General features: G+C 34.2%; 1 protein-coding gene across 2 annotated transcripts in view; it reads left to right on the top strand.

The window, feature by feature from the left end:
* Positions 1-355: 355 nt before the first annotated feature.
* The window catches only part of LOC136810498 (ataxin-2-like), a 39438-nt gene continuing 26963 nt past the window's right edge, over positions 356-12830 (top strand). The window contains exon 1 of one of the 2 annotated variants that reach the window (XM_067067068.1): positions 356-684. In XM_067067068.1, the coding sequence (XP_066923169.1) occupies positions 641-684 (44 nt within the window). In that variant the 5' untranslated portion in view covers positions 356-640. The remainder of the gene's footprint in view (positions 685-12830) is intronic. The other variant, XM_067067069.1, reaches the window with a different exon arrangement.

The following is a 12830-nucleotide window of genomic DNA, read 5'->3' as shown; positions in this document are numbered from 1 at the left end:
AATCAATCTTACAGAATGTGATCCAAAATAATGTGTCAATGTGCTTCCCTCACTTTCTCTGGAGAATCGACGTCGCCATCTTGCATCCTTCGCGGTGTTTTGTTCTCCACGAGCCGAGAACGTTTTAAAAACCTTACGGGACCGATTGTTGAAGTTCATTTAATTTCCCGCTCATTGGCTGTACCGGATCATTTTGAAAGTGAAAGTGAAACAATAGTGTTGAGAGAATTTAAATTTTGATCAATAAGAACTAACTCTCTCGTTCAGTTGATTCAAATCTTAAGTCAGAATTTTGAGTTTTAGCTGGTTCCAGTAGTGAAAAAAATCATTAATTGTCTTCATTTGGCTAAATAATGGATCAAATTGACCAAAACATTGGGATCCAGTGGGATCAAGTATTTTCCATCTTTCAACAATATCAAAAACCGGTCTGCTCTATTACCGGTTGAAGTTCCATGACGTACGGAAACAACCAGAGAAAGACTTTCCAAGATGGCGACAGTCGTCAATGAAATTTTTCATTAGTCTGAAATTTTTTAGCGTGTTGTGTTTTTAAATTAGTTTTAATTTTCATTCATGGATTTATGATTAAATAATGGTCAATGTAAATCTTTGATATTTTCGTATCAAACTCATCAGTATGACTGGAAACAATGGTAGAGTCCGATCAGCACAAAATATGAGGTAAAAATTTGCCAAACTTTTTACTACTTTTGTTTTAAAATTCATTGCTTTGTTATTACTATCAGTCCACAAGACCTTAAAAACCTGGAAAATGAAGCAGAGTAGTTTTGTTACATGTAGCCCTCCAGGGGTTACAGTCAAAAAGGAACTTTTCTCATTTGTTTTTGGTTTTTGATCCATTGAGTTAGGGGTCAGTCACAAATCGATTTTAGGTTAGAAGAACGTCAATTGACGTTTTAAAAGCTGACCCACCCACCCACACCCAAAAACGTCAAACACCTTGATATCCCCGTAAATCGATAAAAACTGCCTTCATCGCTGTTTCGTCAGCCATCTTGATTTTCACTACGGCTCGCATAATTTATATTTGAAAAAAAAAAGAAACAGAGATAATTTCTAAACTTGTTCACAAAATTCCCGTAATTAATTATCTCCGTAGTATGTAGCGACAGAAACAAAAAATTCAAGGGCCGTTCGGGCCGTCAAACAAAGAAAAGACCTAAACATCGGGCCGTTTGTTTTGGTTTTCAAAACAAACGAAGCGATCAAACAGAAACATGGCGAGAAGTAATATTTGGCATGGAATGAAAAATCGATGTTTCTGAAAAACGTCAACAACCTTTAACCCACCCACCCATATACGTCAATTGACGTTCTTCTAACCTAAAATCGATTTGTGACTGACCCCTTAGTTCCATTTTAGAACTTTTTTTGACATTGGATTGACGCTTGATCTGTAATAAGAATTTCTCTACTGTAAAAATAAAATGCCTTCCAGTTAAAACTTTCTTCTTCAAAACCATAAAATAAGGTTGGCAGACGATATCATCCACCAGGATCATTTGGGTTTTTAATTAAGGGGTCACGCACATACCACCGAAGGGGTGGCCGTGGGGGGGTTAGAGTTTGTGACACTAAGAAATTTCACCAGAAATATCGATTTTTGAGACGTTTATTCCGTGACAAATGTTGCTTTCCATACTTCTTTTCTTCCTCTTGTTTACCCAAGTATTCGTTGGCTTTGCTATTTTATAGAACAATTTTAACCAAAACAAACGGCCCGATGTTTATGTCCCGTGTTCCTTTTGTTTAGGCTGTCTGCGCGGCCCTGCACGCGACCTTTGAATTTTGTCGACGGTCGGTCTTTTTTTGTGAAATGCCGCTATGCTGTTGATTATGATTACGGAGATAATTAATTCCGGCAACTTTCCGAAAAAAGTTTAGAATTATCTCCATTATTTTTCAAATGTAAACTGAGCAAGCCGTAGCGAAATTAAAGATTGCTGACGAAACAACGATAAAGTTTCATCGATTTTTAATAATTTTTAAACTTTGGCGTTAAGAGGTGGGGGTGGTGGGGTTTCCAAATTAGCGTAAATTTGACGTTAGTCGTGGGAAGAATCGATATGTGAGTGACTCCTAAGAAAAAAAAGGCAATTATTGCTCAATTTTTTTAGCAATGAAATGCTCAATCAGCAAAATATGTTGTCCTTATCTTGCAAAGATGTCAGAGGTTTGAGAATTGTAAAATTGCATACAGGTGTATGTACTGCAGAATGTACTGTAGAGAAAAAGGTTTTCCAGATTTTTAAAAGTGATTTTTTCAATTTTTCGTTCTAAAATAATATGTAAAAAGATCTTGCATCGATGCCGAAACATAGCCAGAAAGAGAAACCCCTGGTGTAAGTTTGTTATTTTTTTTTTTTTTTTATTTTATTTATTTGATAAAGCAGGTTAAAAAACGCAGACTAAGCTGATGTGGACCTGCAACTAAGGACTATATTACAAATGAAAAATAGTTAAAATGTATTAAAATTATGTATATGCTGTAAATTATTAGTGCAGAGATTTCTGAAGGATAGTTAACCAGAGAAAAAAGTAAGCTTGATAAGCTTATGTGGCTTAAGTGAGATTTAGTTTTGTTATAGGAGTTAATTAGAACTAGACTTGAGCTAACCTAATGTAACCTATGAGTCATAAAAACCTACGCATGTGCAATATAAAATTAAAAGCTATGTATCTAAAAAAAAAAAATAAATAAAATTTTAAAATCTAGGTCATCAAAGTGAGATAGGGAAATTAAGCAAACAAATTGTTTTGTTTGCCAAGAATATAGCTAAGATAGGACTTCAAAGTTTATGTTTCATAATCAAAGAATTTAATGTAAAGCAAAGTTCATGGGAAATGATGTGTATAAAGTTGTTTGATAAAGATTAACTAAATAAATACATAGTCATCTCTAATATTGTATGAATTATATGTAAAAGAAAATTTATTGATCTTATCTTTAAAATTTTTCAATTTATTCCTAAAAATGTCAAATTTTGATACATTGGTAAGTTCATTCGGCATTGCATTCCATATCTTGGATGCTCTAACAACAAAAGTATTTTGATTTGTTGTTTTGAATTGTTTAGCAATTTTTACTTGATTGTCCCTCCGTTTAGGAGTAGATTTTGAGTTCAAAATACAAAACATATTTGATAGTTCTGAATCAATATTTCTGTAAAATATTTTGTGCATAAGACATAACAGTCTTCGTTTATACAAATATTCAATACTCATCCATCCAGCTGCCTTTAGTACCTCATCGTCAGACAAATGGTCAGGTGGTTGGAATATTCGTCTAGCAGCTCGTACATGCAGAATTTCTAGCTTTTTCAAGATAACATTATTGTTGCCCCATACTGTTATATTATAAGTAACGGATGGAATAATCGTTGCAAAGTAAAATTTTGACATGACAACATTACCAAGAATAACCATACGTTTCAACATTTTGATTTTTGTGCGATAGTGCTTTTCGTTTTTATCAATTTGTACTCTCCAGGATAAGGAATCGTCAATGGTGGTTCCCAAAACCTTCTGGTGATCCACAATTTCAAGGTTTCTTCCATTCATGGTGATGTTCTGCAGTGGACCAATAAATTTACGTTTGGAGATGATCATGATTTTCGTTTTTTCCAGGATGAATTATCATTCCATTCAAAGCTGACCAATTGTGCAGTTTATTGGCAGCTGCTTGGATTTTTGGTATCAATTCATCAATAGTATCTGCAGCACTGGATTCTGTAGTATCGTCAGCACACATTTCCGTTTCATCTTGATTCTCATCCTCAAGAGTATCTTCTGATTTTGTTGCATCTGGAAGGTCATTCGCATGGTAGGAATAGCATCTAGGGCCTAAGATGGAGCCCTGTGGAACTCCTTGCTCTACTGGTTTGATGGTTGATTTACTATTTCCAATTTTAACAAACTGTTGCCTTTCACTTAGATAACTTTTGCACCACTCGAACAAGTCTCCTGAGATTCCAATGGCAGTGATTTTCTTTAATAAAGTTTTATGACAGACGCTGTCAAAGGCTTTACTAAAATCAATTAGCAAAACTCCAATAAATTTCCCTTTGTCGAGTAATGAGAGCCATCTACTACACATTCTTATAAGCATGAGTTCTGGAGATCGTCCCTTTCTAAAACCCCATTGCTGATTACTTAGGAGTTGATGTTGGTAAACATGAGCATCGACTTCTGAAGCTATGATAGCCTCCAGCATTTTTCCTGGTAAACAAAGAAGGGAGATGGGCCTGTAATTTTCGCTTTTTGTTTTTGACCCTTTATTTTTGAAAATACAAGTTACTTTTGCCACTTTATGTTTGGTCGGAAATTTATTTGTTTCAAAACTTTTCTTTGCAATATAGTGAAGACCAGTTAAAGCTTCTTCACCGATTAATCTCATTATTTTAGAATTTACACAATCGTGTCCTCCTGCTTTGTTAGGTTTGAAGACATGTTTAAAGATTCTGCTCAGTTTGTAGAATTCGTAGTTGACATTCGATATTCTAGGTGTCACTCTGTAAATATGGCTCATCAGGTCTGAATTTTCAGGTATTTTATCAAGCTTCCCAATGTTCGCAAAATAGTTATTAAGAATATTACATTTCATAGGTTCATCGGTCGTAAGGACCCCCTTTTCATCCTCTAGAGGGCCGACATTCTGTTGTTTACTTTTTCCGATAAATTCATTGATACAATTCCAAAAGTTTTTACTTGAGGGAGAAAGCCCCTGAAATTTATCCCTCCAATATTTTGCTTCAGCAGTTCTAAGAATTTTAGTGCAGTGATTTTTGGCTCTGCGGTATATTTTCCACTCATGTGAGTCCTTTGGTGTTTTTTGGGCTGTTTTAAGTAGTTTGAAGCGATTGTTTAACTGTTTACGAATTAGTCCATTGATCCATGGATGTGACTTTGATCTTATTTTGACTTTACGTTCTTTGAAGTGTTCATTGACAGTACTATTATACAAGGTTTCCCATACATATAATGTATCATCAACATCGTCAAATATATCACAAACTTGCCATGGGGCTGACAAGATATCATTTTTCAGCTGTTTTATATCAATGTTTTTGTAGTTTCTAACAGTTTTTATCATCGGTTTTTCCTTTATCTGTACTGCGGAGAATGAACAGAATATAAGGTGGTGATCTGAAATTGCAGGATCCATTGATTTTGCATTATTTATCTTGTGTTTGATCGCATTTGGTATAATTATGTGATCAATGAGAGTTTTGGATGTTTCTGTGATGCGCGTAGGTTCTGTGATTGCATTATGTAAGTTGCGGGTGTTTAGCAGTTTTTTTAGTTGATTTCGAATAGGTGCACTAGATTCGTTTTCCTCTAACATATCAATATTCAGATCTCCAACAATAATTACATTACGTCTCTTGGTTGTTATCTCACTAACAATGGTTTCAAATTTGGTAAGAAAAGTTCGATGTTCACGTGGGGGTTGATATACACAACAAACAAGAAATCTCTGTGATTTGACATTGCATTCCAACCAAGTCATTTCAAGATCTGTCTCATTTAAGGTTTTATATTCAATACCGTTTAGGATTTTTTTATGGTAAACTATAACTCCTCCCCAGCCATTTTCAGTTTTTCTGTCACGACGCAACAATTCATAGTTCTCAATTTTTACTTTGTCATCTGATGTATCTGGTTGAAGATGTGTTTCAGTGATAGCAAGGATGTCTAGATTAGTTTCTTCCAACAAAACTTTGAGCAAGTTTAGTTTTGCAAGAAGTCCATTTATGTTGAGGTGAGCAACTTTTATTCCGTTTCCTTCATTGATTTTTGTAGCAATCTCTTTGAACGCTTTCATGATTTCCTCATCAATTTCTAAATTAATTTCAGTATCATTATTCAAGAGTTCATTTAAGTTTTCAGTTGGTATACGGTGACAATTTGGACAAAGCCAGTTAAATGTTTCCAATATTTGAAGTTCATCATATCGCTTTGGACTGATCTGGCCACATTTGATATGTATCCAATTTGAGCAACCATCACATTCAATTGCTCTATGTGATATGGCAACAGCACGATTGCAAATAGGACATCTTGGAGCCATTTTATATAGTGATTTTAGACAGGTTGCCGCCTTTTAGTGGACGGGTCTCTGTCTTTGTTTATTTTTCTTGATCATTCATCTAGAAAACTTCGACTCAAATTTGGAGTTATGGTGTTTCTTTTTATTTGTTTACACATGACTCATTTTTAAAGCTGCATTTCCAACAAAAACCAGTTGAAAACAAAACTAAATGAGGCAGAGTGGGCCTACTTATCGCGAGGGTGTCAAATACCGTGTGTTCAATAATAAAATCAACTTTTCTTTCCAAAAGTGGCAATAATTGCCAAAAACGGCAATTTTCATTCATTTACTTTTTTATTTTTCTGCTGATTCAGCATTTCATTGCTGAAAAAATTGCTCTTTTCGGCAATGAGCAATAATTGCCGTTTTTATCTTAAACACCCAACTGACAGTCTAAACTTAAAAGCTCCTATATCAGGATTAGAAACTAGGCTAGTCTTACCTCTTTTGTCTTTTCCTTTACAACAATACAATGCTGATAAGTTGACACAGCATTGTTGAACTTCATTTAATTTCCTGCTCATTGGCTGTACCGGATCATTTGGAAAGTGAAAGTGAAAGTTTCAATCCGTGATCCGTGGCTTTGGTTTTTTCTCATCTTCAACCACTCAAAACGAAAGTAAAATAGGCCTGTACTCGAAATCCCGTAATCTTGATATACAACAGGGATCGAATTAGCGTATTGCATTTTGCAATTTGCAATTCGCGATGCGTTTTTGGATTACTTACATACAAGCTAAAAATTGAAAATTGATCCATTTTAGGATGCAAAATCATGCTTATCAAAAAATTGCGATGCACTTTCTATCCCTTATTTCAATGCCTGTACAAGTTTAAGTCTATACTGACTGAGGATGCAAGTGAAATTTTTCAATCTGCAGACCTAGAAGACAGGGGGGTTCAAAAAAATACTTAGATTACAGTTAGAAACACTTGAGAAAGTCAGAAAATCAGGATAGAACATAGGAAGGTAGAAAATAGGGGGGGATAAGAGAGGATGCATCCTGGTGGATGATTTTGTTTGTCAACCATAATATAAAGCTTAAAAGGTAGAGTCCCCTGCCCATTTGTAGCGACCAGACTAATTTGCGACCAAATGTTTATTAACCCAGAAAAGTCATACAAAAACAAACCCTTGGAGAATTTCTTTTAGTAGTTATCTTCCTTGACCTATTTGCTGTACTGTGTGGAAAAATTCTAGAAAAGAACTAGTAGAGTCCTAAAGATCGAACTCAAGTTTGCATGAAAGCACTTGAAAAAACTGTTGTTTTCGAAAATCATACCGTCAACTGCTCTAACTTGGGACTATCTGACAAAACATGGGACGGCAATTCGACCACCATTTCACCGAACCTCCAAAGTCATTTGATTTGACTGGCGTCCGGTCATTTTGAATGAAAACAAAAAAGTTAAAAAGAGCGCCGATGGTACAAAAAGAAGCTGATGTGGATAAAAAAGCTTCTTAAGAAAAAACACTTTCAACAGCCATTCATTAAAATGAGAATGGTGGAAAGCATTTCCATAAAAGTCAGCCCGATACAGTTTCCTTTGTCTGAAATAATGATAAAAAAGTTGATGCAGTCAGCTTCGAAATTAGACGTCCAGTGTGCGACCACCAAACAGTTAGTCACACTAGTGTCAAAGATTAATGCTGCGAAAGCGCTTTATTTTTTATTCGGAAGCAAAAAATGCATCGCAAAACTTCTAAAGGGATTCATGAAAAAATAACTCAACGCTTTTTAATGAAATTAACATTTTCAAAAACTACAAATCACTTCTCTTGTACATTTGAACAAGTGCGGAAGCACAAAACTTTAAGTTATGTACTTTTATTGAAAGAAAACATTTAAATTTTTTAAAAACTATGAGAAATTGCCTAAAATTTGAGCCATAGATGAAAAAATTTCAGCCAAGCCAACCTTGAAAACTAATTTGAAGATCAACTTCCCAAGAAAAAGATCTACGGGGGGAGATGGAACCCACTTAGATCCACCAGATAGGCTATTTCGATTACTGACCCATTTACATGTGTGGAATTATTTTTACTTCAGCGTGTAAACAAAGTCTTAAAAATCGAAGCGCTGTCTCAGGAATTGAATGGCAAAATTTGGTTGGTTGATATTCTGGCTGCTGCACGTTCGCAATTGGTCATTTTGTCTCATTTTAAGTTTTCAAGCTTTAATCAATTGTCTTGGGAACTTGAACTTGATTCAGGTCACTCTCATCCTTGTTGTTGCAAATACATCCTGTAGATGACTGATGTTGTTTTTTCTGAAAGCTTGATTTCCTAGTTCCTGCCATGAAGTGTTATAAAATTCCTTGTTATAGAAAGACACATTCGCCTACGAAGAGGCTTCAAAAAACTGACGTAGAAAAAAAGTTGTTAAAAAGTATGTTATTTTATCTTAACAATTTAGTAAACTACGTCACAACCACAGAGCGCTGAATTATAATTTTATGACTTGTTCTCGCTTGTTTGGTTTCCATAATAAAAATAAAGTCGTTATTGTGAACTTTGAACATGCTTAAAATCGAGGTACTTCCACTAACTGGCTACCAAAATCGAAAAAAGAAAAAGAAGACTCTACATTGCAATCAAGACATTTGAGATGTGGGGGACAAAAAGAAGAACTTGCATTGCGATCAAAACATTTGAGGGGCATGCCCACAGTCTTCAACTTTGACAGCTCCAATGCGATGTTATTAGCTTTGATTTCAAATAACAAAGGAAACCGGTATATTCAATCTCCAGATAGACATAAAAAGTTCCTGCATTTTTTATCAAATGAAGACTTCCCGAAAACCGCTACTTTCATATCAAAACAAAAACAAACTTTAGAAAAAAATGGCGATGTGAAGAAAAATTCTTGGAAAACATGCCAAAGGGAAATAAAAATGGAATTTAATTACGGGAAAGTTTAAGAGTTTTTTTATGGTTCAAACTGGTTCAAATCAATTCGTATTACCTAGCCTGCATCTAGTTAAAAGTTAAATGCAAGTGAAAAATTTAAAATTTCTCTACTGTTTTTCAAAAAAACATACAAAGACAATGAAAAAAACTGTACATTTCAAGCTTCTTTTGATGGTTTTGAAGAAGAAAGTAATAACTTGAGATTAAGTGAGATCTGAGGACTGTGTTGTCCTTACCTAATTTGGGTTACTTTTGGTTGTCTTTGAGCATATTGCTCTGGGAAGAGCTTCTTTTGATCCACACCACAATCTCCATGAATCCATAATTCCTGAAGAATGGATCAACAGAGAGATTTCATGTCTGAAATCAACTCTCCTGCACCCTGTATAACCACAGATTTGGGGTTCATTGGGAATTTTTTTGAGGTGCTTATCTAGTGCATTTTTGAATTTATCAACTGGAACATTTTGCTATTTTCTAATGCTCTTTGGCATTGCATTGAACAGCTTTTTGTACCTTGTATTGCTAGTGTGCTGTCATGTAATTTTCAGACTTTCCCAATAATTTTGCAATGTTCTTCTTATTTATTTAAAAAAAGATTTCTGTATCTCTTCAAGTCTTTGAATAAGGCTGACAGCACCAAGGCTCCATAGAACTGAGCAGTACTCCAGAATTGGGATAACAATTTATTTACATAGAGCAAGCATAGTATGAGCTTAGCAACAAGTGAAGGCTCGTAATATCTTTTTCAGTCTTTTTTGCTTTTTCAATAGCATTTCAATCTGATCTTTGAAGACATAAGGACTCTTTAACAAAATCCTTTTCTTCGATTTTAGGTTTCCTTTTTGATTTCATTATTCGAACTATACAAAACAATTTGAATTCGGTATCATTCAATTTCATATGGTTAGCAATTGTCCATTGATAAGATCTGAAACTCTTACTGTAGTATTTTGACATGACATCCACATTTTTCTTGATTTGGTGGTGCAAGTGTCATCTGCAAAGGACTTTACAATACAGTTTATGGCATTTGCATCTATGTCTCTCATGAGAATCAGGAAAGTCAGGGGTCCAAGTACACTTCCTTGCGGAAAACCTGAGATATTCACATGTTGGTTTGATTTCAAGCCATTCACCATTCACCATTACTGGTCTCTCAAGAATGATCCTATCCAATTATAGATTTTACCAGTTAATCCAAGCCTTTTGAATTTGTTGGTTTTATTAAGAGTGGCGAATGTTGAGTTGAATGTTAAGTCTTAAGTAGTTGGCAACGTTATCAAGATCAAAGACAAAATAAACATCAAGTAAAAAAAAAACCCAACCCTTAAACATAAAATAGACCTTTTGCTAGTTATAGTTAGGATACTATTTTATCTTCATGTGAAAACATTATGTAATGACTCCATGCGATAGCCTGATAGTAGGTCAATTTCAATGGGTATAATTTTTATCTCACTGTGTTTCTTTAACTAAGTATCTGCGTGCTGGGCCTAAAAGTGCACATACAAACATCAGGTTACAAAATCTGAAAATATCAAATATTTTACTGTTGTTTCCGGTGGTTTCATTTTCCATTTCAAGTCAATATCTTACTAACAAGATGATCGCCTATAGTTACAGGCATGAGCTGGAGTTTTTACAAGATACTTCACTAATTGGTCATTTAAAGTGATAAAGATGATGCGTTCTTTAGAAAAAAGTAATAAGATTCTTTTATTACATCTTAACGACCAACCAAATCAAATAAGAGCTTGTAAAAACTCCAGCTTGTCTCTAGTTACAGGAGTTTGTGCAAGAAACCAATTATATAAAATTTTCCAAACCCCGACCCCGAAATGAAATGTTTAAGATTTTGAATTTTTCTTTTATTCAACGATTTCATTCAAAAATCTAATTCTTGCATCGAATTCCTGCTTTCTCCAAAGAATTTAAAATGAGAAATAGCCTACCCTGTATGATCATAGATTGAAACAAAAAAAAGAGCTGTTGTTGAGGCTCGGATGTTTTTATTTTTTTATACAAAATATCCTCATGATGTTCTTTTTTTACATCGGTCCCCCCAAGAAAGTGGTGTACTTAAGCCGTGTCCTTTTTATGGAAAATTTAAATAAAGGTGTAACTGAGCTGATGCTCATGAAATTGTCACAGTCTGTGTTTTCCTGCCAGAAATGTTTTGAGGTCGTTTTTGATGGAATCATGGGATTTTGTGTTGATGTTAACCTCGTTGTTCAATATTTGTAGTTGATACAAGGTAGCTGTATGTACTCATGGTGAACTGGTCTTTTACATTATTGTACGTTGAGCGATTCAGCACTTCATTATATTATGTACACATCTACATGTACTACATGTACACATGTATGTGGTGAGGTGTTAATGTTGCATTGCAAAGCATCTTATCAAATTGACATCAAATAAGAAGAATGTTTTAAAATCGTTTGGTCAAATGATAAACAAAGTTTTTCAAATTTTTTAAATCTGACTTTACAATCAAAACAAACGGAAAGTGACTAAATACCACAGCAAGAAGGAAGAAGTAGGCTGCATTGTTTAAGGCGTGCAATTGCACCAACATGCCTCCGCACTTAAAAGCTACTTAGAAGAGTGATAAATCACACACCTTCAATTTGATTTTACGTCTAAAAGCAGTGCATTGCACACCCTGTCACATGTCTGAAACTTCTAACAATAATGGTTTAGGAGTGCGATTAACCACACATCTAGCATTTTCAAATGATAAAGCCTGAAGAAGCATTTTCATTTTCTATTTTTATTACAATCAAAACCATTAGAGGAATTTTAGTTTTTCTTGAACTACAAGATCAGATTATAATATAGCTATGGGCTTGTAATCTGCTGCGGAATATAAAATAGTGTTTTGTGCTTGTTGAAAAGATAAACAGGAGTGGAGTATTATCAATGAAATTAGGAAATCACGAATCAAAAAATGAATCAAAAATGAATTTAAAAATATCAAAAAATGAAGATTGAAAATGAGGAACAAAAAAATCAACTTCTTCAATAACTGTGGCGTGCTATAATAATCATTTTCATACCAGTGATTCTTTGATCTTAGGACATCAGTGTGAAAATTTTGATCGAAAGATAGTATCACTGATTGACTTTGTAAATCATGACAACAAAAAAGCCCTTTTTCAATTCAACTAGGCGAAAGTTTTAAGCTGCATTTTTTGACTGAATAAATATTTTTTTGGTTCTTTGATCATAAATTATTCTACATGAAGTTGATTTTCTTCTACTTCACTTTTCATCTTCAGTTTTTCCAATTGTTGAATTTTTTCTTTTTTGATAATATTCCCCTCTGGAATATCTTTCTCACGAGCATAAACCTACTATTTAATTCAAATTCTATCAAAACTTATAGCGTTTTTTGGTCTCTGCTGCAGGTTATATTGAGACAGGCTTTAGAACAGAATTCATGATTCTCAAGCTTAAGATAGAACAAGATACAGACAAAATGATACAGGGGAAATAGAGGTTCTGCTTTGAAGAAAAAATTCTTTATTCTTTTAGATAGCTGCAATTCAGCAGGTTTAGAGGCCTAAAAGTCTGGAAAATATACTCAATGAAGATCAAACCTGGAATGTCTAGTTTAGTTGGCTTGAAATCAAACATCAAAGTCTTAGCATTTGAGAGCCTTTGAAAAATTTAGAATGTTACATCTATGAACAAAGTGTACAGTCTCAACCCCCTTTTATAAATTCATCTAGCCCTACAATATTTTCATTCCCCCTATTTTTGAAATTTTTCAACCATCACTAGTTATTAGCTAAGAAA

The sequence above is a fragment of the Clytia hemisphaerica genome, unplaced genomic scaffold (genome assembly GCF_902728285.1).
Source record: "Clytia hemisphaerica strain Z4C2 unplaced genomic scaffold, Clytia hemisphaerica genome assembly, whole genome shotgun sequence".
In the NCBI taxonomy this organism is placed as follows: Eukaryota; Metazoa; Cnidaria; class Hydrozoa; order Leptothecata; family Clytiidae; genus Clytia; species Clytia hemisphaerica.
The sequence above is the reverse complement of the archived record's forward strand: the minus strand, read 5'-3'. Positions and strand labels throughout refer to the sequence as shown.